A 23770-nucleotide genomic window follows, 5' to 3' on the forward strand; every position below is an offset into this window, starting at 1 on the left:
GAAAACAACAACAACAATGACAACAACACAGTTCCATGTCAAGTAAAATTCTTTCATTCAAAATATTTCGTCAAGCAAAATAATCACATCCACAACACAGGCTAGTCAGATTACAATACAAGAATTAGATGGCTATTTTACATAGATAAATTAGAAGTAGTTATGGGTCCATTTTATACAAAAATTTAATAATACGAGGCAATAAGTATGCTTTCATGTATATTAATCACCAAGTAAAGGAATACATGCTAGAATATCAGTCACATTTTATTATGTGTTGAGTACTCCTTAGTTTAAATAAGAGCTGAAACTGCCTCATAAATGTAAGCCGTATCCCAGTTAAAAAGGTTGGTAACTTTTCATAGCTGTTGTTTATATACTCTCTGAATAAGTATGTTTGATTAAGGTTTTTATGATGAGATATAAATCCATATTATCTAAAGTTCCATCCATCACATTTCAACACGGAAAATGTATGAAAGAGGGCGACACCTTGTGAACAGAAACGACAGATATATGATGAATCTTTATTAGATAATGCTGATATTTTATAGATGACAGAAATGCAATTGAATGTGGGTTAAGGTATTATTGTGTTTTTTGTTTGTTTATGTATTCTACATGCACCCAATTTCATTTAATCTCAGAGAAGGTACGCAGGGATGACGTCATCCACAGTCGACGGGACACTGTCCGTAACTGGTGCTGCAGCTCGTAGACACATCACTTCCACACGGAGGAAGACTCAAAAATGGTCCATCAAAGTGACTTTTGCGTAGTGAGTTCAGCCTTTCTGCTGTTCTCGGTGCTGATTTCAGCGTCTTCAGGTCCGGCTGACGCCTCCCCAGACGGGTCCAAGACTGTAGAGTTCAACGTTAAACCCGGAGGAGTGGTGCACAGTTTTAGCGAGAAGATCGTAAGTGACTGCAGTTGTACATACGGATGAGACCTCTACCAGCTGGACTTCAAGCGTATTTTTATTTATTATCATTATTTAATAATCATTTATTATTTTTCGTCTGATGACGTTCATAATAACGATAGAATTACCACGAGTCGTGTCGTTAGCTGGTCGGAGCTGTGATTTTAAAGCAGTTGTTCTACATTCATGTGTTGTTGTTTTTTTTAATCGCAGCGCTTACTTCATACAAGAGTGATTTATCTCGTATTTTAGTAATAAAATTGAAAAAAAACAAAAAAACTACAATCTTTCTGCTGGACTCTGCTCGCGAACTGATGACGTCACATCCCATGAGCTTCTGACACGTGGATGGACTGACACAGCGGCAGCTTTGATTGGACAATACTGTTATTGACAGTGGACCAAGACAGTTCAGCTTCTGTCTGCACATTAAATACTATTGCCGATTCTGTTGCGTTCACAATTAGCTGCTCATGAATTTTGATATTCACTTTACTTTGAGTCTCTAAAATGTAGTGAAACTTAATAAGCACTCCAAAGTGCGCTGTTGACGTGATGACATTTTGATGTGTCACAGCAGGAAATGCATTGGTGTCACTTAACTAAAGGAAGGTCTGGTAAAACCCGATAGTGTGGTTAAAAACCAGCACACGACCAGCAGTCTTCGATGATAAAATCTTTATTTTTTTTATCAAATGTTTATTTTAGCCTTATATTTATATTTCTTTTTAAACTACTTTTTACTGTTATTAAGAAGAAAAAAAATGAAACTTATGGTAATTTATTATTCCCTTTGGGGAAATACTTTTTTCTGCATTTACCCATCCGACAAGTTGATGGGGGTCATAGGTCTTGTTCAGGGTTTCATAGTTTCTACTGTGAGATTCAAGTCCCAATGACATATTGTGTCTTGTCACAATTGTAATATTGCAGATAGAAAAGCCACATGCATCCAAGTCAAACATGCAAACCGGAAGATTAAAGTTGTGTATTCAATACATTAAATTCTATTGGCAAAATGATGGTCTCATCAAGTTTGCAAGAATAGAAAAAATAACGTTTGAGTGGTGAAATTGTGTCTTTCCTGAAGATATTCCCTAATCAACAAGTCTGAACCTGTACAGAGTGAAACATTAAAATGTTGCCTGAAATGTCAGTGGGTTCAAACAACGACATTCAAATGTAACGTGCATAGAACAGCAGCAAATACTCACACTGGGAGGGATTTAAAATTTGTACATGCATCGCAACATCATCATGTGAAATCAGCACTAACTGCGATTTAAACCTCTCGCTCTGCTGAATGATCATGTGGTGAAAAGGAGGATATAAAGAAAATAATTTTTATTTGCTTGTTTAAAATGATTTAAAAAAAAATCTAACCAGGAAAATATCTAACAATGAAAGTCACATGCTAACTTTGTGATTGACTTGTTGCAGGGGGATTATGAATGCTCATTCACGTATGCCTCACAAGGGGGAACCAATGAGGCGAGTATCTCTGTTTCCAGCATCATCTAATTGATTTTTGGACAAACGGCTGTTGGTCTTCATACAAATAAAGCTTTCTGTTTCTGTGCACAACAGCAATGGATGATGAGTGTTGGCCTGAGTGATGATGACAGACTGTTTTCCTGCTCTGTGTGGAGGTGACACACACACACACACACACACACACACACACACACACACACACACACACACACACACACACACACACACACACACACACACACACACACACACACACACACACACACACACACACACGGAGGTACACAGAGCATACAAAGCTGACTGCAGCACTACCCTTCTCCGGCGCTGTGGCCCTCATGTTAAGAGTGTCACCATTGGATATTTGCCCCATCTGTCTCGACACTGAGTCATATGATTGATTTTAGTTGATGGTGACAGTGACAGAAAAGGCGAGGAAAGAAACAACACAACAAACTTCGAACACCACTGTACTCATGTGTGACATTAACTTAATAAGAGAATGAATGTATGCAAATGACTTAACGCTGAACAATATTTCTTCTTCTTTTCTGCCAGGCCTCAGGGGAAATCATACCTGTTTTTCACTCAGTTCAAAGCTGAACTTAAGGGAGCCAAAATCGAATATGCCAATGCTTATGTAAGTATAAACAAACCTGGTTGCTTTGGCTTCAATGTTGTAAATGGTCACAATCATGTACTCTCCAGCAAGCACCTCAATACTGAAGTACAGTGACTGATGTATATTTAGTTTTGTTTAATATCATAAAATTAATAATGTCATCCAGCCCATCCAAAATAGAAATCAAGGGAACTTTATAAAAACATTGCTGCATATCAAGAACTTCATGCTTTTGTTGTTACGTCTCCTTCTATCAAGAGAAAGTCAATGGCTCAGATATAAAGACGTAATCTCACTGCAGTTCTTCTTCATTGAAGGAATCCAATACAAAAAAAACATAAAAAAAAGTCCCAAAATTCATATTCCTCTTTGTTGTATTTTGAAAGCCATATTAGAGCACCGCATGCACACTATGATTATATTACTCCTGGTGCTGTCGATCACTAGTATTGCTCCTTTTGTCTATCCTCTATCGTGACTGAGACATGTTCCTGCTGCTTGTGTTGGACTCACTCACGCCGTTACACAAACACTTTGTGTCGTCTGTTTCTGAACTATAGCTGGCCCCTTGTCAGCACAGACATGAAAAGCTTTACTTACCTGGGTATAAAATGAGTTGAAAGTGTCAACATAAATGTCAGAAGAAAATAAGGCAAAATGCCTTAATGGATTTAATGTACAATGCTTAAATGGATGTTTTTATACAGTCTACAAAAATGAACCATTAATCTGCATCAGACTTGTGTATGAAAGCCGAGGCAGACAGCTGTCACCAACCATCTTCTCCCGGATAATGTCTCCGTGCCTATTTGTATGAATGGCAAAGGGTCCTTCTTTCTTGAATATGTACGACATGAATACATTATTGTGTCAACAGATTTTACTTTTTAAAGGGCCCTCACTCAAATATGGATACATTTATTTTCACCTAAGGTCCTGTTAAAGGACATTACATAATTTAAAGACTTTGGGGTTAGTATACGTTTTCACAATTGCTTGTTAACTAAAATCTTGTGTATTACAATATTGTGAAGTGGTGTGAAATCACATTTATTCATTACTCGTTAAAGAAATGTCTAATTTGACTGTAGGCCTCCTTTCATTCCCTTTACATAATTGGACACTACTGTCCGAGAATACGTTGTATAATTCACAGAATAAGTACACTTAATAGGGTGTCTTTTAAAGACGAGATTATGTCATTTTCTGTAGTTTTTTTGCATAAAATGAAAATGTCCAAGTTTCAGATTTTTTTTAAACATATATTTAAGATAAATTAATTTAATCAAATGCACTGGGAACTGGCAATAGAGGATGCTCCAAGGGACCAAACAATATGGTATTTATGTGATCATGAGAAAAATAGTGAACATTTTAATCAACAAAATTGTATTTTGATCATTTTTTTTATTTATTCAATTTACCTTTGTTGACATTTATACTTTAGAACAAATATACTCAGAGGCTACCAAATACAGTCACATGACCTGTTAAGGGTTAAAAAACGTCTTGCTTTTTCTCAATCATTTAAAAATTCTGTTCACCTCAAAGAGTGAGGAAAAAAATTATTTTAGTTTATAAAATATCTGAAAATTAAAACAATAAAACCATTTAGATTTTTTTCTGGTGTATCTGAAAGTTCATGCCCAAATAAGCTTTTTAAGTTCAATCAACCACAAACAAAATGGTCACATTTTCGACCCTGGAGGCACACATTGTTTTGAAGTGTAACTCGGTAAATGTCTTCAGTGATTAATCTGCTGTCATGGTTGTTGCAGATTCATTTTCTGTGGAGTGTTTGATTAATTGTTTCAGCTCCACATTATGACACAGCTGTCATCTGGAGAAAAAAGGCTCTGTGTTGTCTGTTCTGATTCAAAATAAATAATTTTATAATGAATTATGCACTCTTTTATTCCCATAAACTAGCCAGAGTTGCCGGTTTTATAAAGTTTCTTAAGGGTTTTGTAAGAGTTTCTCGCTGCTTAACTTTAAGCATCACTTCACATTTTCACCTGAGAGGCTGAATATGTCTGTACATTAACACATTCCCAATGAAAACCACATATAAACACACTGTTCTGGGCACTTTGGACCAGTCTGAAGCACAATCCTCCACTAATTACCTGTGTCTCCATGGAAACCCATTCCGTGCTTCACACTGATCTCTTGCATTTTTAGATCCATTGTCCTATAATAATGGCTTGAGCGGCTTCCCAGGAGCTAATACCAACTCTGACAAACGAACTGAAGTCGAGGCAGTTAAAGTAACATAAAAACTTTATTTGCTCCCGGAGTCAAACTTCCAGCCGTGTACTTGGAGCATAATGTTTCGTGGAAGGTTAATGTCTGGACTGAGTGTGAGCGCAGTCACTTTAGCGGAGGTCTGCTGTGCCTGATGTGGTCGTCTGTGAGGTGAAGCACACCTCGACACGCCTCCTTCCCCCAGCAAGGACAGTCCTGACACTCTGTCATTAGTGCGAGCACATGTTTCCTCCTCCTCCTCCTCCTGCTTCTGGCTCCGTGCCCTGCAAGCAAAAGACAAACACACAGAAAATAACTTCACTAAATGATGCAACAGAAATAACCTCGCATACACAAACACACACCTGCCTCCCCACACAGCGTCTCTGTGACCTTGTCATTATATCCTCCTACTTCCCGGGCCCGTCTGGTGCAAAACATTGTTGTCCTCTGAGCCGCCCAGCATCCTGTTTTATTTTTCTCTCCCATGTTTTATTTCTCTTTCTTTTTCCTCCTCCTCCTTCTCTTTCTCCTCAGTCGCAGACGTCAGCATCAGGACAGAGTGACGTACCTTTGAAGCCAGAAGAATTTACTGTCGGCGAATCAACAGGTGAGGAATTGATTGTATGAATAAGTGTTCAATCAACTCCCTCTGCTTGTCACATCAATCTCTCTCTCTCTCTCTCTCTCTCTCTCTCTCTCTCTCTCTCTCTCTCTCTCTCTCTCTCTCTCTCTCTCCCTCTCTCTATTTCTCTCTCTATCTCTCTCTATCCTCCCCCATCATGTTGCAAGCTCCCTGCTGATTTCCCTCTAAAGCATATGTTCCAGCTGTGAGTGGGTTTTCATTTGTCCCTGTAGCATTATTTGTTATTATTCAGTTCTTGCACAAATCCCTGCTGTGGCTTCAGTTCCAGACTGTGATTAGCGAGATTTGACAAGTCACACCGACCAGCAATTTACTGTAACTGTCATTTTCAGCAGATTAGTCTCTACAGTACAGAGGCTTACAGGCTTCAAACCCAGAAACCATCACAGACTGAAGGATAATCCCATCTTTGGAAAACACTTGCAGTCATGATTTCCAGGGAAAGACAGCTGAATGGTTGTACCCTATGTAAATTACTTTTTTTTTTTTTAAGGTGCAAAGTGCAATCATTTGCTCAGTGGAAACGCTGTAAACTTTATTTCTTCCGATGTAGCTGCTGAGTTTCCTCAAGGTGGAACTGCTTAGTCACGCATCGGCTGCATTGCACCACCTACAGGAGAGTAAAGTAATTGTATTCAGGGCTTACAGGTATCGCTCAATAATGTCTCTACCTTCAGGGATAGATGGTGACAGTTGCTCTTTCTCTTGTTTTACTATTTTATATAACATATGTGGCACCTGTAGGCACTGAAGATTTTTATTGCTGCTGTGGTTTGTGCGTGAGAGTTTTATAAAATATTTCTTCAGATAGAGCACTTTTCCGCCCTCACTGTTAGAATCATGCAGAGTGTGATTTTGGGCCTTGGACAATCAAGCTGGATACGTATCCTTTTCAAAACAATTCATACCAGCCATTGCATTATATTTCTGTTTATAAGTTCTGGATATATTGCTTACTGGTATCTAACTGCGACTGTAGTTCATGGTCACCCTCTCTAAATCTGCTGTAAAGGCCTCATTTGTAGTTTAATTTAGAGGATTTTAAGTATTCCAAAAGCATTGAAAGACATTCATGTTGCCAATGTGAAGACCCAAAATCTATGCTATGGTTTTCTATATTACTCATCCGTTTCCCCCTGATACCCGAGTCTACTGCTATTTTGGTAATAAAGTATTTTTATTGTATCAAAAACGGTTTTAAAATGAAAGTTTCATTAAAAAAAAAATGTATTCATGTTTTTAATTTGTATTTTATTTAATCTATGCTACAAACTACTGCTTCAGTATTATCATCGGCTGTTGGTGAACGACTGCCATGTATCAGAACTCTATGTCATGAAATAATATAAAGTACAGTGGAATTCCAGTGTGTTGACCTGCAGTGGACACACTTCATAATCTACAGGTGTATTGTGTTGATGTCACTCTGCTTGCTGGTGAAGCATGCAGACTTAGTCGGGGTCTGCAGTTCTGAAACTTGCCGTCTCTGCAGTTTGATGAGGCCGGCTGGTCTCAGCTTCTCCATAACTGATGCGCTCTGTCCTTGCTTTCGTCGCAATATTGTATTTGACAGTAATTCGCTCTCCTTTCTGACCCGCAGTGACCCACAATGATGGGAAGTTCAGCGCCCAGCTCTCCAAACTGACTGCCATTGGACGGACGCGACATGATGAGCTGTGATTGGTCAGAGGTGCATCACATTATGATCAGTCGGAGCAGCGAGTGGAGCTCAGAGTCGGGCCTTTGTGTTTCCCTTCAGTCATCAAAAGGCTGGATTTCATCTTGAGTTATTATCAAAAATTGAAGCGAGAGCACTTAGTGTCAGTACTTTATTTTTTATTTTTTTCCTTGTCATCGTGAATTAATGCTACTTGGAACAGAGGGGGGAAGCCAGTAAGGCACCATTGGAGCAACCAGTGTTTTGTTCGAGTTAAGTTCTGCCTGAAGACAACATGCTTTTATAGTTGGTTCTTTGCTTCGGAAGCTATAAGATTTACAGAGAATAATACTGCTCTGAGCCACTGGGGTTACACTTGAATGTATAGGAATTGCTGTCTGGGGGCTTGTTGAGTACAGATAGCACATTTAGACTCAGGAAGGATTTATCCATCTCTTGTAATCCTGAGAGAAACGTGTGTAATCCCCAATATCAGCCAGGCACGCATATAAACCAGTGCAATTTCCTTGTTCTAGCCTGAGCTGCTGTTGAAAGATCCGCCTGTCTGTTTCCATCGCTCTTGTCTTATCTACAAATAAATAACGTACAAGTCCACCAATCAGGACCTCTCGTGATAGGTGTTTGTTTTACCTGGGACAAGCTGTCATTACTACAGCAACTTAACATGATTTTGTAATTAAAAAATCAAGAGTGTACATTAAAGATTTTTAGTGCTTTTGCATTTTTGGAAAACTGAAACGTGATCAGACTTTTGTGAGGACGTGAACAAGCAGAAGACTTTTTTTTTTTCTGAGTGCTCTCACTTCTGAGATGCTGTTTTCTACTTCTACAAGCTGCATCTTGAACCCAAAATGGTGACCTGAAAGGCACGCACAGACATTTCGATGGTAATACTCAAGGAATACCTGCACTCATTTCTGAGTCATTCTTCTGTCCTCTACTTTCATCTTTTAATGCAACATGTGGGTCAGCGAGGATCTTTTGCAGGTTTCAGAAGTTCTGCATGATTTCAGGACCCCTCCCTCTTCTACTCTCGATCCTTTACAGTCTCTTATTTTGCAGGATTCAGAAGTTCTGCATGATTTCAGGACCCCTCCCTCCTTTACTCTCGATCCTTTACAGTCTCTTCTTTTGCAAGCCTTTAGCTGCCTTACACTGATCCTGCCATCTGAGAGCCACACTTCTCCAGAGGATTAGATCTGTTGAGATTGATTTCAGGTTTTTCAGTTCGGGTGGTTTGATTCAATGGTTGCACGTTTTATTTTTTACCTTGTTTAGTTTGTCTTGTTGATCCTCTGAAGACGAGGAAGTGCTCAGCAGGAACCTTCCCTCCCACGTCCGTTTGTCACCATTGAGACTTCCACTCGCGGTCACAACAGGAAATGATCACATCCAGATCCTGACCCAACAGGGGAAAAGAAAACACACACAATGTTACTGATTTTGTACATGTCTTCTTTTTCTGATTCTCTTTCTTTCTTTTAACTTGTTGATTGTTCTTCCTTCATGATGAAATGGGATGTTGGGGTGTTTCAATAAAGACATGTCGTCACTGTTGTGGAGAGGGCTTAATGTTTTTTGTCTCGTTGTGTCAGTCCTGATCTCATTGAACCTCCCACATCCTTGTTAAAGGGTAAACATGAAAAGAGAGGAGAAATTTGAGTGCCAGCATCAGAGCATTAAATATTCTGAGCACTGTCAGAGCCGGGCCACAGTGATTATGCAGGATAGCATTTTTACGTCCTTATCATGTCTGCCTGCCGAAAAAAATTTAATGGCACTAATGCATTCCTCAATTAAAAAACAGGCCAGACCCTCAGCACGCATCATCCTGTGAAACTTTTTGTTAACATAAGCATTATGAGAAATTGGCCTGAAACTAGTCTATATGCATAGTCAATTAACATGTATTGTCCTTGGATAAATGTTTCAGAGAGATAAAGAGCTTTCATTGTTTCTGCTTAATTTCTAGGGGAGAAAGGCTTTTCAGGGAGGATCTACTAAATCCACATGCACATATGGGAATGTATAGAGCGTTGATCTTGGAGGGCTTATTGAGATACAGAGTCAGGAGGGATTTATTCATCTCATGGTAAGCCAAGAGAAAATCGGTAATCTAGATTGTCCTCAAATTGGCATCCGTTTGTTTGATTCAAAAGCTACACGTTTGAACTGCAACCACACCCTTCAGCAGTGTTTAAATGTCGAAATGTAGCCGTGACTATGAAACATCTGAATTTTATGTGGGGGAAATTGGTTGTGTAGCAGCAGTTTGGCAGAGCTAAGTTTCATCAAGATCACTGCAAGCTGTGCACAGAAAACTCCCACAGAGTCTCCTACTTGTAATTAAAACATCTTATGGCAGAGCTGGGACTGTCTCAGACTGCGATTTCCACTTTTGTGGCCTTGCTGAAAAAGAAGTGACACTGTTTTTCTCAAGCCGGTTGTTCCATTGAGTAATAAGTGTCTGTAGCACAATAGCTCTTTGTTTACCGTCACTTTGCTCCGTCTATGAAACTCAGAGCTGCCTCACCACTGCCATCCACACCATGAACACATATCACTACAGTTTTACCATCTGCCACCAATAAAGATGTTTACTTTCAACTTTTCCCTTCACAGTACAACCATCAGGATAATTTATACACTATCCTGCCAAGAACTGGCCTAGATTATGATGGCACGCATTAAAGAGCTTTGATCAGAAATGCTTTTACCCACGCGAGCGAAATATAAGAGGTTGAGCCGCCATTGTCCAGACACAAGTGCTGGACCGACTACCAACAAATGTGGCACCGAGTTATGATCCCCTCAGGATGAGCTTGGACATCTTTAGTCGTCCTTTGAATTTTCCTCTAGTACATTGGTCTCCAGGCTTTTACGCTTTGTGACCCAATAAAAAAAGCAATCTGTAAGACAGCACGCCCTTACTGACATGTAAGCTGTGATCAGCTATACTTGGGATGTCTAATATCAGTGATTTTTATTTCAATCAGATGTCAAGTAACATCAAAGCGTATATCAATAATAGCGATACAAAACCAATATTTAAAAAAAAAACAAAAAAAAACTCCAATGTCCTCAGAGAAAAGCAAGTTATTCAAGATTATATGATATTAAGAAATGTACAGCACAATAGTGTGGTGGTTTTTCATGTTCTCCCTGTGCTTCTTAAGGTTGATTGAGGATTCCAAATTTCTCAGACGTGAACACGACTGGTTTCCCTGTTAGAATCTAGTGAACTGTCCAGGGATTAAATCTTGCCTTACACCAATGTAAACTGGGATAAGCTCCAGCTTCCAGCAGTGTGAAGATGGATGACACACAGTGTATTCTTATTTCACTTTTTTTTTTTTTAACAAATAGGGTTTGCTTTTCAAAAGGAGCTCTATACGTATAGCTCTATATGTATAACACTAAATTTGTGATCATAAACAAAGTCTCCAACTTTGGGATTTCAGTGGACCTGTAAATTTATTCAGCCGTAATCCACATTACTCTTACAGGCAGAAGAAGAAATAGTTCCAGCCAGTTTGCCAGGAATGCTTCCAGTAAATACTCGTAGTACATTTGTACGTGATAAAAAAAGAAAAGTATCTTCAACTAAAATTGGAAAAACAGCTAAATATGATGCAATAATTATTGTTGTTATTAGTTTAGTTTGACAGGCTAACTTCTAAGTGAGAATTTTACATTATTTCTTTCTTGTTATTTTCTTTAATCCCCAAATTTAACCGAATTCCATCATCATTAGTGTTTTCATGTTAGCTCACTCGGGTAAGAGGTACCTTTGCATGTTTGCATGTTTGCAAGTTTGCATGTTTGCATGTTTGCATGATTGCAAGTTTGCATTTAATTTCTCAGAATTTCATAATGTCAGGGTTAAAGTGTCGTCAGGTTGAAGTACAGCCTTGAACGGCCACAAGCACGAAGATTCACTATTTATTCTATGCATTGACTTTAGAGGTATCTTAGATTTCTCATCTTGTCAGTAATTAAAAAAAAACTGAAGACTTTTTTTCTCTGTGCAACTAAAGTCTGTTGGAAGAAACAGATTAAAAGTCATTGAAAATCTATTTTGAAACATATTAGTGAGTCACAGAGTTGCACTGTGTGATATGTTCCTTCATTACGACCTTGAGCACTATGATTTATGTGAGCCAATCCCACTGATGCTGGAAACACTCTAGAGCACCAAATTCCTATTAATCCCCATCTAGAAATAGTATCCGACAAAAACATTATACTTTCTTCTACGAGTTTTATTTTCTAAAACCTACAATTCCCTGCTGCTTTGGGAAATCACGGAGGGGTTTTTAATTATTAAAATTTGACACATTTCAGAGCAATTTTAAAGATTTAATACTTGAAGTTTTATTCATTAAAAAAAGGCTACATGGAGGAACTGAAATGAACTGAAGGAACACTTTATTGAGGACGACATCAGATGACCTAAATGAATGAGCCATCGATTAGCTGTGTGGTATTTTTGTAATGAATCCTGCTGGCCTTCCAGTGTCAGTTTTTCTCCCTTTCCTCTCTCCCACACCTGCCCCCTATTTCTCTCTCTTTGCATCTCCTGACATTTTCAGGGGAACAGATGGAGATTGTGGCCGGGTCGGTCAAGTCAGAGGCAGCAAAGGAGATGGGATTTCTAGAACACCAGGGGCCTGGTGAAGGGTACAACGAATGGCCAGATGCCCTCTGTCTCCCTTGACGAGCGCTCCAGCATTGCGCCGGCGACCCCGTCGGCTCGGTTCCTATCTGACCTTAAGTAAGTAAATAAAACTTATTTACCCAGTATTTCCACAGTCAAAATTCCCATATAGAATTACAATTCGCAGCTAACTCCTGACACAATACTGCAAACTCAAAAGCTTGATTAATACAGATATTAATGTATGAGACAGACAATGAATTTACTTCATCTGACCTTAAAGATGGAGACGATTACTACAGGTTTGGTATTCAGTCACACATGCAAGGGCATGACCATGCAGCCTCCTGTTATTGTGAGTAAGGAGTTTAGAATGAATACTGCATGCAACCTGGAGCCAGTGAAGAGAGATAAGAGAAATCTTTGAAAGTGTGTGTGACCCTGTGAGTAGTCTTGCAGGAGTATCGCTCGAAGACAACTAAGGGCAGACTTGCTCAGCAAAGACATAGCTGTATTACAGTAGTCTATAGGAGATGGGATAAGGGCAAGAGGTCATATCACAAATGGTTGTTATATTAAGACATTATTCCTTGGCTCTAGGTCTTTGACAAGTTTCCAACCTTGCTTCCCTCACATGTGCTTTTCACTCTGGTGAGCCAAAAACAGTCTAAAGCATACTGAGTTGTTGCACCATCACGACCCCTGACAGCAATTATCCATCCCAGACCATGCTGATACATGTGAGTGGACATGTCGGGATGCTTGAGATGAAGTGCACTAAAAGTCCTTACTCTGTCTGGTCATCTTGCAATAATTACATTTCCTTCACATTTCTATTCAATTCGCCTTTGCCCTTGAACTGTGCAATCTTCCGCAATGTGGGAGTAGGAGGCCACAAAGTGGACATCTGTATGAGGCTCTTGTTACCAGAGGAGTAATCCAGACAGATGTTATGATGCTCTGTGTATGTTCTGTGTATACACCAAGGAGATTTGTATGGAAGGAGAGAGGGAAAAGGATGTCTGCCGAACCAAGCTGTTCTTTCTGACATACTCACCCCAGATTGTGTTTCCGTCCTGTCACCTTGGAAACTCGGTCACAGCTCAATTTGGTGAGCCTTAAGTTGCTCTCCGCTCTTGCAGACTTGTTGCTGGTGCTGCGAATATGGCTCTTTTCGATCAGCCTCCCCCACCTGCTGCATCATCTCACACGGTGGTAGAGAGCAGCCTTCTTTTCTCAGGATAGGGGGGAGCTTTGCGGGGCTCCTTCACTTTCTTTGTGTGCTCAGAAAACCTGTGATGAGGGTACGGCGGAGGCTTGCGGCCTCTGCGACCTTGTGCTGCAGGTGGTTTGGGTGTGGCTGTTGAGACAGTACCCACATGTGAAGGTCCTGCTGAGGATGATCGCCTCTCTCTGTAAGTGGTGCATACAGTTTGAGGTTGTGAGTCGGTGGGTGGGACGCTGGGAGACGGGGTCTGGTTCGACGATGGGGAGGGTATACCAGCAGATGGGAGGTCGCTTTGTGGGGCCTGATAAGACCCAACTTTGCTCTCTATCATGACAGATGTGCCAAGGTTAGGTGGTGGGTAAGGCTTCTGAGACAAGGGGGAAGGAGGGGAGATGGGGCTGATCCTAATGGAAGAGGATGACGCCCCAGGAGATTGAGGTCCAGCTCCTGGGCTTCCAGGGTGGTGGAGATTTACTGTAAGAGGTGAAAGACCAGGAGTAGGGGGGCGCACCGGAAGGATTTTTGTGGGAGATAGGGTGTTTTCATGGGAGATGATCTTATGAAGTTGAGGTGGATTGGATGAGGAGGTGCTATTGACAGACGGCATCAGTCCACTTTGTCTGGGAGGTGACCCGAGACTACAGGTGAAGCGAAGTGTCCGACTCCTGTCGGGTAAAATCCCAGAGGTTGAAGAACAGAGTGGCACAGGAGACCGGCTCCTGCGATGATGATTTCTCCTGAGCGTGCCAGACAAGTCAACAATTCCTTGCTGGCTTTCAGTGTCTGAGGGCCGTTGATGACTGCTACCCACTGTTATCTCACTGGAGCTGGAACCTGAATTGTAGCTGCCGTCGTTGGAAACGACGCCTTCACCTTCTGTACCGTGTTGCTCCTCTTCCTCATTCAAATCAATTGATGAAGTTAGGTTGTCAATCTGATGCACCACCTACAAAACACACAGTGATTCATAAACACAGTCATCGCTCAGTCCTCCGAAGAACAAGAATATTTGTCCCTTCCCTCTTGCTGACCCTCATTATACCTACCAGTGTCTCTATTTGTTAATTCCTCCAGAAATCAAATGCTCAACAGTTCACATTGAAACATAATAGACCAGAAATTTGTTACAAGTTACTTAATTTCTGGTATTGCTAAATCAGAAAAATAAGGACTTTAGACTGCCAGTCAGACAAAGCAAAACTATTTAATCATCTTAATTTGACCTTCAGGGAATAACAAGGGATATTTTCATCAACTTGCCAAGGTTGTTTGTGTTCGAATGACTTTACACAGAGAGAGGGCTTCAGCACGGACGGTGGACAATCTGTCATAGAGCTGTAATTTAGAAGACCAATTTATTCTGCATGAATCAAACATTGCAGACAGTAAACATGGAGCTTTTAAGATTATTGGAGTCTAAACTATGGTGCTGCATCTTTGTTCAACTTGTTTTAGAGTGAATAGAAAATGTGTTGCAATGGACTGAAAACTGGGTGCCTTAGTGTTTTTAAAAATAAAGATACGTTTACATATTCCAAGGACACATAGCACAGCTTGGCCCAGTAAAATGTGATAACTTGTTAACACAGATAAAGCTGTCTGAGCTACATTCTGACTTGAATTATCTGGGACTGAAGGTCATGATGTCACAACCATGTGTTGCCTCAGGTTATATAAAACTTGAATAAACAGACTGATGTGAGGCCTCAGACTTAAGAAATGAAGACTTAACATCAGGCAAGTGCTTACAAAACTGTGGATATGGTTCGAATTAAAAATAAAAGTCAGATTGTTTGCTCTTAACAACCAATTTCTTTGTAATTAAGCAGCTGGAAACACATGGACATTTTTGGGTTAACAATTTTATAACTGAATTTTTGGATAATCTTTTACTTTGTGTATATAATTAAATCATTTGGGATTTCCCCATTTTACTAGACCACATATCAAGAGTACTGAATGAACAGAACATGAGAGGAAACATCAAACATGACACAAAGATTCACTTTCCACACATATTTAACTTGGTGTAATGTGTTTACATGTAAGTCTTAGGTGCTGGGTCACTACAGTACATGGGAAGGATTTCTTCCAGTAAAAGAAAAAACATTATTGTTGAAAAGCACAATGCACAGTACCACTGTACACTTATGTTTATAAAAGAAAAATATCCGGGGGTCATGTGTATTCTTATTTTAAGGCTGTTTTTGGAACATTTCTACAGTCTTAAACCAGGTGTATAGCTCCACTCTGTAAGTATGTCACATAAAAAAAAAAGAAACAAGAAAGGAGGAGATTACTACTACACAAATGTGTAGGATAAATTTAGGGGGGCTTTGCTTCTAATACCTCTTATAGGACAGTATAAAAGTACAGCAGTATAATATATCATACGCGAGCATAGATTTCTGGAAGCATATATTTAAATGAGTGCTGAGAATTCAATGCACAAAACACACACACACACACACACACACACACACACACACACACACACACACACACACACACACACACACACACACACACACACACACACACACACACACACACACAAACTCTTAACTCAAAGATGCAGCCATGTTGGCAGACACACACAAATCCCCACCCGTTTGATGATGGAGGCAACAGAGATTTGGGAAAATTACACTGGGGAAAACGTTTGACCTATCGGGCCACCTGCTCTATGTGCACAGATAAATCCTCAGCCCATGCTGGACCAAGCATTGTTGTGATCAACAACATCTTTGCTGATGTGAAAAGATGACCTGGTTTGTATCCCCCCCCCCCCCCCCCCCCCCCCCCCCAACACCACCACCACCACAAAAAAAAAAAAAAAAAAAAAAAAAAAAGGAGTTGTTTGAGCGAAGCATTTTATGTTACTTTGAAGTACAGCATGTATATGCACATCAACTGACTCTGGGCAGGTGCTGCTTGTTAATGTCAGGAGTCAGTAGAGATAAAAGAGCAGAGGACCCTGGATTTCATCTGCTGCTCCTGAGAGAATTTATTAAAAACATTGTCTTCTGACCCCCTCAGGTCTTCAGTATAGTGCTGAGTGCAGTTTTTTTTCTTCTTTTTATAGAGCTCACTTGTTTAAGTTTTCTCAACTCTTTACATTTAGCTGGCTTGTTGTTTTGCTTGGAGTTGTGAGTCATCGTGCAGTTTTTGATCTGTCAAAGTGGCTGAACATCACAATCATGATAATGTGCGAGCTTGCTTTTCAGATGTATCACAGAAAGAGGTCTTTAGTGTTGCTATAATATTTGTTTAGTGTCTGCCTAACAGACTTCAAGAGCTCACTCCAATTTCTGTTTATAACAGTGACTGGATGTTGAATAAACCTGAGAGTTGCTATGCATGCAACAGAATGATAAAACAGGGCTTTGAAATGAATATGTGACCAAAGTCTTCTCTGGTGCTTTATCATCCTTTGATCTGTCATCTCTGTTGTGAAAATTTGAGATTTTCTATTACAGTGTCTGCCTGCTGCCCCTCCTCCTTCCCTCTTTTTGTGTAGCCTTTATGCTCTTTCATCAGTGTTATATTAATACTGTCACACAAACCTCAGCGCCTGGATGATGAGGTTACTACCTCGGATTTAGCTGTGACCCCACAGATGCAGACCAAATGCCACGAGGCGAGATTTACGTATCACTTTTACTGGATGAGGGGTATACTCGGACATAAATGGATTATAGAAAAGCGTTGGATACTATCCAGATGTGCCTGGAGCAGCATCTGTCCAGAAGATGGGAAAGTGGTGGCAGAGATGAGAGGGGGGTGTTTGGGGAAGGAAAGACAGACAGAAAGATGCAGAGAGAAAGGCTTTGCCTAATGTCACACAGCATCATTTCAACAACTTCTGAATGGATCAGGCAAATGGGGCATGACTACTATCTCAATCACCTCCATGAAAATGTTCGCATGACTTGAGTGCTGTGTGTTTGTGCGTGTGTGTGTCTGGAGACAGATGAGAGAAGAGGGTTGCAGAAACAAATTGCGTTGTATTTATGCAACCCTGCTGCCGACTTTTAATGCATGTGAAATTCTGCTGAGGATGTGCATTTGTAGTCTGGCTTGTTATCTATAAGTGCACAAGCCCTGAAGGTTTTTATTCTTTGCATAAACATGAACATTTCCAGCACAGGGCAATGTCTAAATGAGTGCGAGAGCATGCAATGACTTCAGTAACTTTTCTGCTCTTATGTCAAAGTTATTTTTTACAGTTCAATTCTAAAGAAAAGATCACAAATAAATGGGCAAAATGACACAACAATTTTACATTTGATAAACATGCAACGTTTGTCTCTGAGGATTTGGTTGGGGCTTTCTTTGCAACTGTAGCAGAATCAACAGAAAGAATGACATGTTACCTCTCTCATTTCCTCGTGAACATCCCTTAGTGCTTTGAGAACATGCTCCAGGTTGTCCACCACTCGTTTGATTTGGTTTCGAACCACTTTCCTGGTGCAGCTGACATTTTTACTTTGTGAGTCTCCCTCACTGACTGGTCTTGGCTGGACCCACGTCTGATTCTGACCTTGAATGGTGATCCGCTCTGAGCTCGGTCTGGGTTTCCTGGGGCCGCGGAGAGTTGTTGTACAGCCCAGACCTCTGTGAGGAACCTCTGTGGAGAAAATGACTCTGCTCAGGGGCCCATTGACAGCCTCCACAGGTGGCTCTCTCAGTGCAGTCAGGTCTCTCTGACTCTGGGAGTTCCTGCTGTGTTTATTGATGTAGCTGAAGCTTGAGCTAAATCCATGCTGCCTTTCTATTAGTCCCTGAGTATCTGAACTCAGCCAGCTGGATGAATGGAGGTCTCTCTGGTGGTAGGTTGTATGGCTGGCATAATCCCACACCTTCCCGCTCCTGTCCTCCATACACATCACAACAGGCACCTTACAGTTTGGCTCCTTGTCGAGCAGTGCAGGAACAGGGACAAGAGTGGGTCCCACAAGGGGCCCATATTTCCTGACTGAGGTATTAGTCCCGTCACTGTTCGGCTGATGCAGGCTCAGGTGGGTGCTGTGGTTCCTAACTAAGGTGTGGTTGTCCTCGGCAGCGAAGGAGCTGTCAGTAGGACCCTGTGGCCCGTCTTCCTGGCAGGTTTGGGTGCTTGGGGCTGAGTCCAGCTCTTTATTCTGGTTCCACCTGGCAGGTCTGTCTTCCTTCTGCTTACCCAAAGTCCCTGGCAGGATGTGGTGCCCCCTCAGCACTACTGGCAGCATCCTTGCCATACCCACACCATTGCACCGAAGTTCTCCCTTCTTTGCCCGGTCCTTTCCTTGGATGGAGAAGAAACTGATCCCCTTGGCTCTCTCCAGTGGGGTCAGGCTGTTGTGGGCCTCTGAGTTGGCTTTGTATGGTCCATTGAGCCCCAGGTCACTGCTGTGGTGGGCTTTCAAACTATTGCGCAGCCAAGGAATGAAGTGGGGGGTGTGGGGCTTGAAGCCTTTCTGCTCCCCTGGTGCTGGAGCCCCGCTGTCAGAGAACATAGTGATGGATGATGTCCAGCCAGCTCACAGAATGAAGAAGTCGCAGGATAGGAACAGGAGGACTCCCGAGATGCAGAGAGTTTCCTCCTCTTCTTCCATGAATCTCCTCCTACCTTTCCCATTAACACAGGCTTTATCGGATCTGATGTTTAGAGTCTTTCCCCCTTTTCCTCCCCCTCTTCTACTCTGTCTCTAAAACTTTTATCTGCTTTTCCCCTCTTTGGATTACATCCCACCCACCCACTCTCCTTTTCCTGCTGAAGCCTGTTCCTGATTTTATCACCCTGCCTTTTCCCACTTCTCTTCCTTTTCCCTCCGTCTCTGCTTCTCCTCCCACTGATCTCTCTGTTGTAGTGCTCTTGAGCCCCTCACTGCCTCTTTGGGCTGGCCTTAGAGATGCCGAGGGCCCCTCTCTCTCCGTCTTCTCTCTCTGCCTGCCTGCGTCTCACTGGCTCAGCAGCAGTGGAGGCTTCCTGTCTCTACATCTCTCTCTCTCTCTCTCTTGCTCTCTCTCTCTCTCTCTCCCTCACCCCCCCTGCACTGCGCTGCGCTGCCTCCTATCCTCGCTCTTTCTTCCTCCCACTCCCTCTCTCTGCTCTGACTCCCTTTTTCTATTTCCCTCTTCTCTCCCAATCTCTCTCTCCTCTCCTTGTGACTCTGCTCTCATCTGAGAAAGCCCTCTTCGTCCTCTGTCTTTGCTTCCCTCCTCCTTTTTTCTCTCTTCTGTCTTACTACACCCCCCACCCCCCACCCCTCAATACCCCACCTCCAATTTACCAGGGAGAGCAGCAGAAGTTCAATCAAGACTTCAGTATTATTAATCCCCCCGTTAGAAAAGTGTATACCCACGTGATTCGCCCTGCCTCCCTTCTCATCTGATTACTCCTTCCCGGGCTCAGCCCTTCACAATTAAATGCTGCTTAGGACACCAGAGGGGGTTTAAAGGAGAAAAGGGAGGGTGGCAGCCTGGCAGCAGGAAGGGATGAAGAAGGAATAGTAAGGGGGCACATAATTGCGACCTACAGGATCAGAGATCAGCGCCAGTTTGACAGAAACTATAAGCTGCCCGACTAGAAACAGCAGCCAGCCTGTGGCACAGCTCTCACCAGCTTATTGTAACTGTCAGGAAATAGTGTCATGTTACGTCCCAGTAGTTTTCTTGTTGTTATTTTCTGCCACACATCCAACATCCATTTGTTCGAATTATGCAGAGACAACTGCTATTTTCGGGTTTCTCATTTGGATTCCAATTCTTGGCTGTCTGGATTAGATTTCTTGTGTCTGACAAGCTCAGAGATGCCTCCTAGGTGCCTTTTCACTCAGCTGCGGCTACATAGATGGGTACCTCCCTCCCTGGCAGCATCTAAAATGAAAAGATGGAAGCAGAGCCACACAAAAGCCCTGACAGTTTGCTGTCACTCAGCAGCGAGGCACTCAAAGCATCTGTCATTCTGTTAGTCAGCACAGCAATCTACTCCTCTGGTAGTGCCCTGGTAAAATATGACTTCATTCACTGACATATTCCACTACACAGGTACATAGAAGAGATAAAGAAGATAGTCAAGGGCTTGGCGTAATCTGCAGGCTAAGAAGATTCATGCCAACATGCTGTCAGACTGCGGTCAGCCTGTAATGACCATTAGGCTGGATAAAAAAATAAAAAAAATAAACAATAAAGAGAGGAAGTAATAGAACAGCTGCTATTAATCCTTCAGAGCTTCTTGTTTCACATGACATGTTGCTGCACACCACTCCATGTGCTTCTGTGTAACAGCGGGAGATAGCTTTTGTATTGAAAGATTTAACTGCTGCTTATAGGTCTATATGTGAATGCATGCATAATGTGAATTTCAAACTGATGATTTGATTTTGAATCGATTCAAGCTGATGCCTGTTTGAAGTGAAAACAAATAAGTAAAGGCAACATATGGTGCAGAGTGATCAAATGCAAACAAGAGAGATACAAAGACACAGACTCGTTGTGCATTTGTAAACACATAAAAGAAGCCAAACTGAACAGTCATATCTTCATTTCATTCAGCATGTGGTGCAAACCTAGGGCTTGTTTCACTGAAGTAATCTGCCAGCACAAGTTCCAGGCAGGTTGTTAATGCTGCCACCATGTTGTTTCACAGATTGTCATTTGTAAATTGCACATCAATTTGCAAGTACTGCAGTACTCCTTGGTGCTCTTGCAAGAGACGGAGATGTGCCGTTTCTTTTGATGAGTTGAAAGTGTCAGTTTTCCCATGTGTGGAGAGGATCTGATGCTGCAAGTTTCATGACCTGGGGCTATGATCGTTGGAAAAAGATGTAGGTCACTGCCCCGGTGAAATCACACATCTCCAAATCTGTGTTTTTCATAAAACCTTAAAGATTAATGCCCTGCTTTTCTTAGCTAAATTAATCCTGCTGAGAATGCTTAATTTCAAACAGATAGCATGTCAAGTGTATAAAAAAGGGTTAATATTTTAGCTTATGAGAGGTTTTTACTGCAGTGATGACATGTTTATGTATTCATTTGTACAATTTGGAGGAAGAGTAGTCAGACAAAAATAAAAGTTTATGAATTTCAATAATTATTTGTGTGTGGCTGTGTGAACTGTGAATTGATGTCCCTTAAAAGTCTCAGTTTCCCTCCAATCAGCCACCCACCATAAATAACATGGCAGTGAAATACACAATCACTGCTCATTTTATAGTCAATGTGGAATAATAAGCAACTGTCACAGTTGGTCTCCATTTAAAGCTGGCTGGCCAGCTTCTGGAGTATGGCTTCCTTTGCTTGTCCATGAATTGATATGCTGAATATGTGTGTGACTGATTGAAGGACAAAAATAGAAGAGAAGCTGCTGGGATACATTTTTATTTCCAGTGTTTCTTGCCCTGTCCTACCCCTGCACTGTTCAGCAGGAGGTCTTTTTTGTCACTGTCATAAATCTGTTGGGTGCAGTTGGGAGACAGACAGCATATGGCCTCCTTGTAACCTTGTCCACTGGCTCCTGTTGTGCTCCTGCTCTTGTTTTGAGTACTGTAACAGGCTGGCAGCCCATCGATAGGCAACAGCGCGTGTGTTTGCTGAGCTTTACTGTCACTGGAGATACAGCTTCCTGGTTGAATATCTCTAACGCTGAGAGAGAAAAGAGAGATAGAGTGCACAAATGAAAAGCTTACATAACTCGGTGGAAAAGACAGATGTAAAAGCTGTGCTTTGAAAGGCAAAGGCCCCATGTCTGTCAAAATCCCTGTGCAAAATGGCTTTTAGTCACAGTGTGAATGCCTCAGGGCACTTGAGAACTTTCTACAGCCACCTGGACAGCAAAAAAGTGCAGTCTAGGGAGGATTATATGTGCTCACACGACTGTATTTGAATCTGTATTTAATCAGAGTGGAAATGATAAGTTTCTTGAGAATGCAGTGTTCCCTTTTGCTGTATTAAATATGGAAGTGAGCAGATGCTGTCTTCCCTGAAGTGTCCAGCATTGTGCTAGTGATAATCCTGAGGGGTTCGGCACACGGTTCTGCCTGTGCGTGTGTGTGCGTGCATGCGTGCGTGCGTGCGTGTGTGTGTGTGTGTGTTTGCAGCAGTGTCTTTCCCGTCCACTCATGTATATTTTTGTGTTGTTTGCTTTTGGATTCCCCTCCACCATGCTTTTCATCCTTGAACAACACGTCAGTCAGGTGCTCTCTGAGGACCCCAGTGAGAAAGGAAGAGAGAGACGTGGGGACACCAAGAAAGAATGAAAGAGGCAGAGAAAAGGGGAGGAAGAGAGGGAGGGGAAAAAAAAGAGTTTTGAAAGACTTCTAACTTCCAAGCTGACTGTCATAGCTGTGCTTGCCAGAGGGGGAGAGCACCTTTAAGCATACTGGATGAGTAACGATGTGGAAGGACTACAAAAGCAAAGTAATACATAACAAGCAGCGCTCACTCTGCTCTGCCCGCTAACCTACATGAGATTGGTGTTGAGAAAAAATTTGTAAGTGCGCAAAAGGTCAGCAAAGCCCTCATGTAAAATCGGATAGTCCCTTACAATAGCGCAGATGCTGTAATAAGATTCAGAGAGGGTGGATGCAATTGTTAGATTGAGATGTTGGCCTTGACACATGGATTTCCATACAGATGAGGGACAAAAACAGTCAATGTTGTGTCTAATTCAAAACGTGACAAAATGTTTTACATATTGGATGTAACCTCAGCCATATTAAATCAGCCATTCTCTTGTCACTGCTTCTGATAACTGCTGCTAGAAATATAAACCTGATTCTCCTTTGGAGAATAAATCAGGAAATACATATTTCTATGCTGGTTTGTCTTTGAAAAAAAAAACACAATAAGCCAAACGTCATAGCAAAAGGCAGTTGAATCTCTTTCCCATGTCATCTTTAGTGCCACTCATCTTTTGACTGCAATCCTAGTCCTTCTCACACATCAGGCCTAAAAGGCTTTTTTTCTTCTTCTTTGGCCTTGATGATAAAAGAAAATCTAGAAATATCACTGTGTGTTGATGTACCAGTGCAGACCACTGCCTGCTGTTTGAACACAATGCCCTGTGGTTTGTTTTGTTGCACCACCCAGAACTCAAACATTAGGGTGTTTGTGCCGGTATTGACATGCAGCCAGACATTGCGGTGTTATGCCAAAACTAACTGCCTGTATCCTTGCAGGGGTGGACCGTGAAAAACCAGCCCCGTTTGTCCTTCCTCACAGAGTTATACGTGTGTGCAGCCATACATAATAATCCTATCTTTTTCAATTTTCATCCGAGAGAGAGGTGGGATCC

The 23770-nt window shown here is 41.6% G+C and overlaps 2 protein-coding genes across 2 annotated transcripts; one reads left to right on the plus strand and one right to left on the minus strand.

Moving 5' to 3' along the window:
• Window positions 1–654: 654 nt before the first annotated feature.
• Window positions 655–9182, plus strand: mydgf (myeloid-derived growth factor). The gene is made up of 6 exons (XM_080474013.1): window positions 655–916; window positions 2363–2413; window positions 2510–2571; window positions 2975–3056; window positions 5820–5892; window positions 7529–9182. Exons 1-6 carry the CDS (start codon window positions 752–754, stop codon window positions 7606–7608), a joined length of 513 nt encoding a protein of 170 aa, XP_080330139.1. The 5' UTR covers window positions 655–751; the 3' UTR covers window positions 7609–9182.
• On the minus strand, window positions 5303–19164 carry LOC308116046 (uncharacterized protein). The gene is made up of 4 exons (XM_080474012.1): window positions 17868–19164; window positions 13321–14437; window positions 8876–9005; window positions 5303–5566 (listed from the first exon to the last, which is right to left on the minus strand). The coding sequence occupies exons 1-2, from the start codon at window positions 18987–18989 to the stop codon at window positions 13469–13471; spliced, it is 2091 nt and encodes a 696-aa protein (XP_080330138.1). The 5' UTR covers window positions 18990–19164; the 3' UTR covers window positions 5303–5566; window positions 8876–9005; window positions 13321–13468.
• Window positions 19165–23770: the final 4606 nt, after the last annotated feature.

The sequence above is a fragment of the Lipophrys pholis genome, assembly GCF_963383615.2.
Source record: "Lipophrys pholis genome assembly, chromosome: 10".
Lineage (NCBI taxonomy): Eukaryota > Metazoa > Chordata > Actinopteri > Blenniiformes > Blenniidae > Lipophrys > Lipophrys pholis.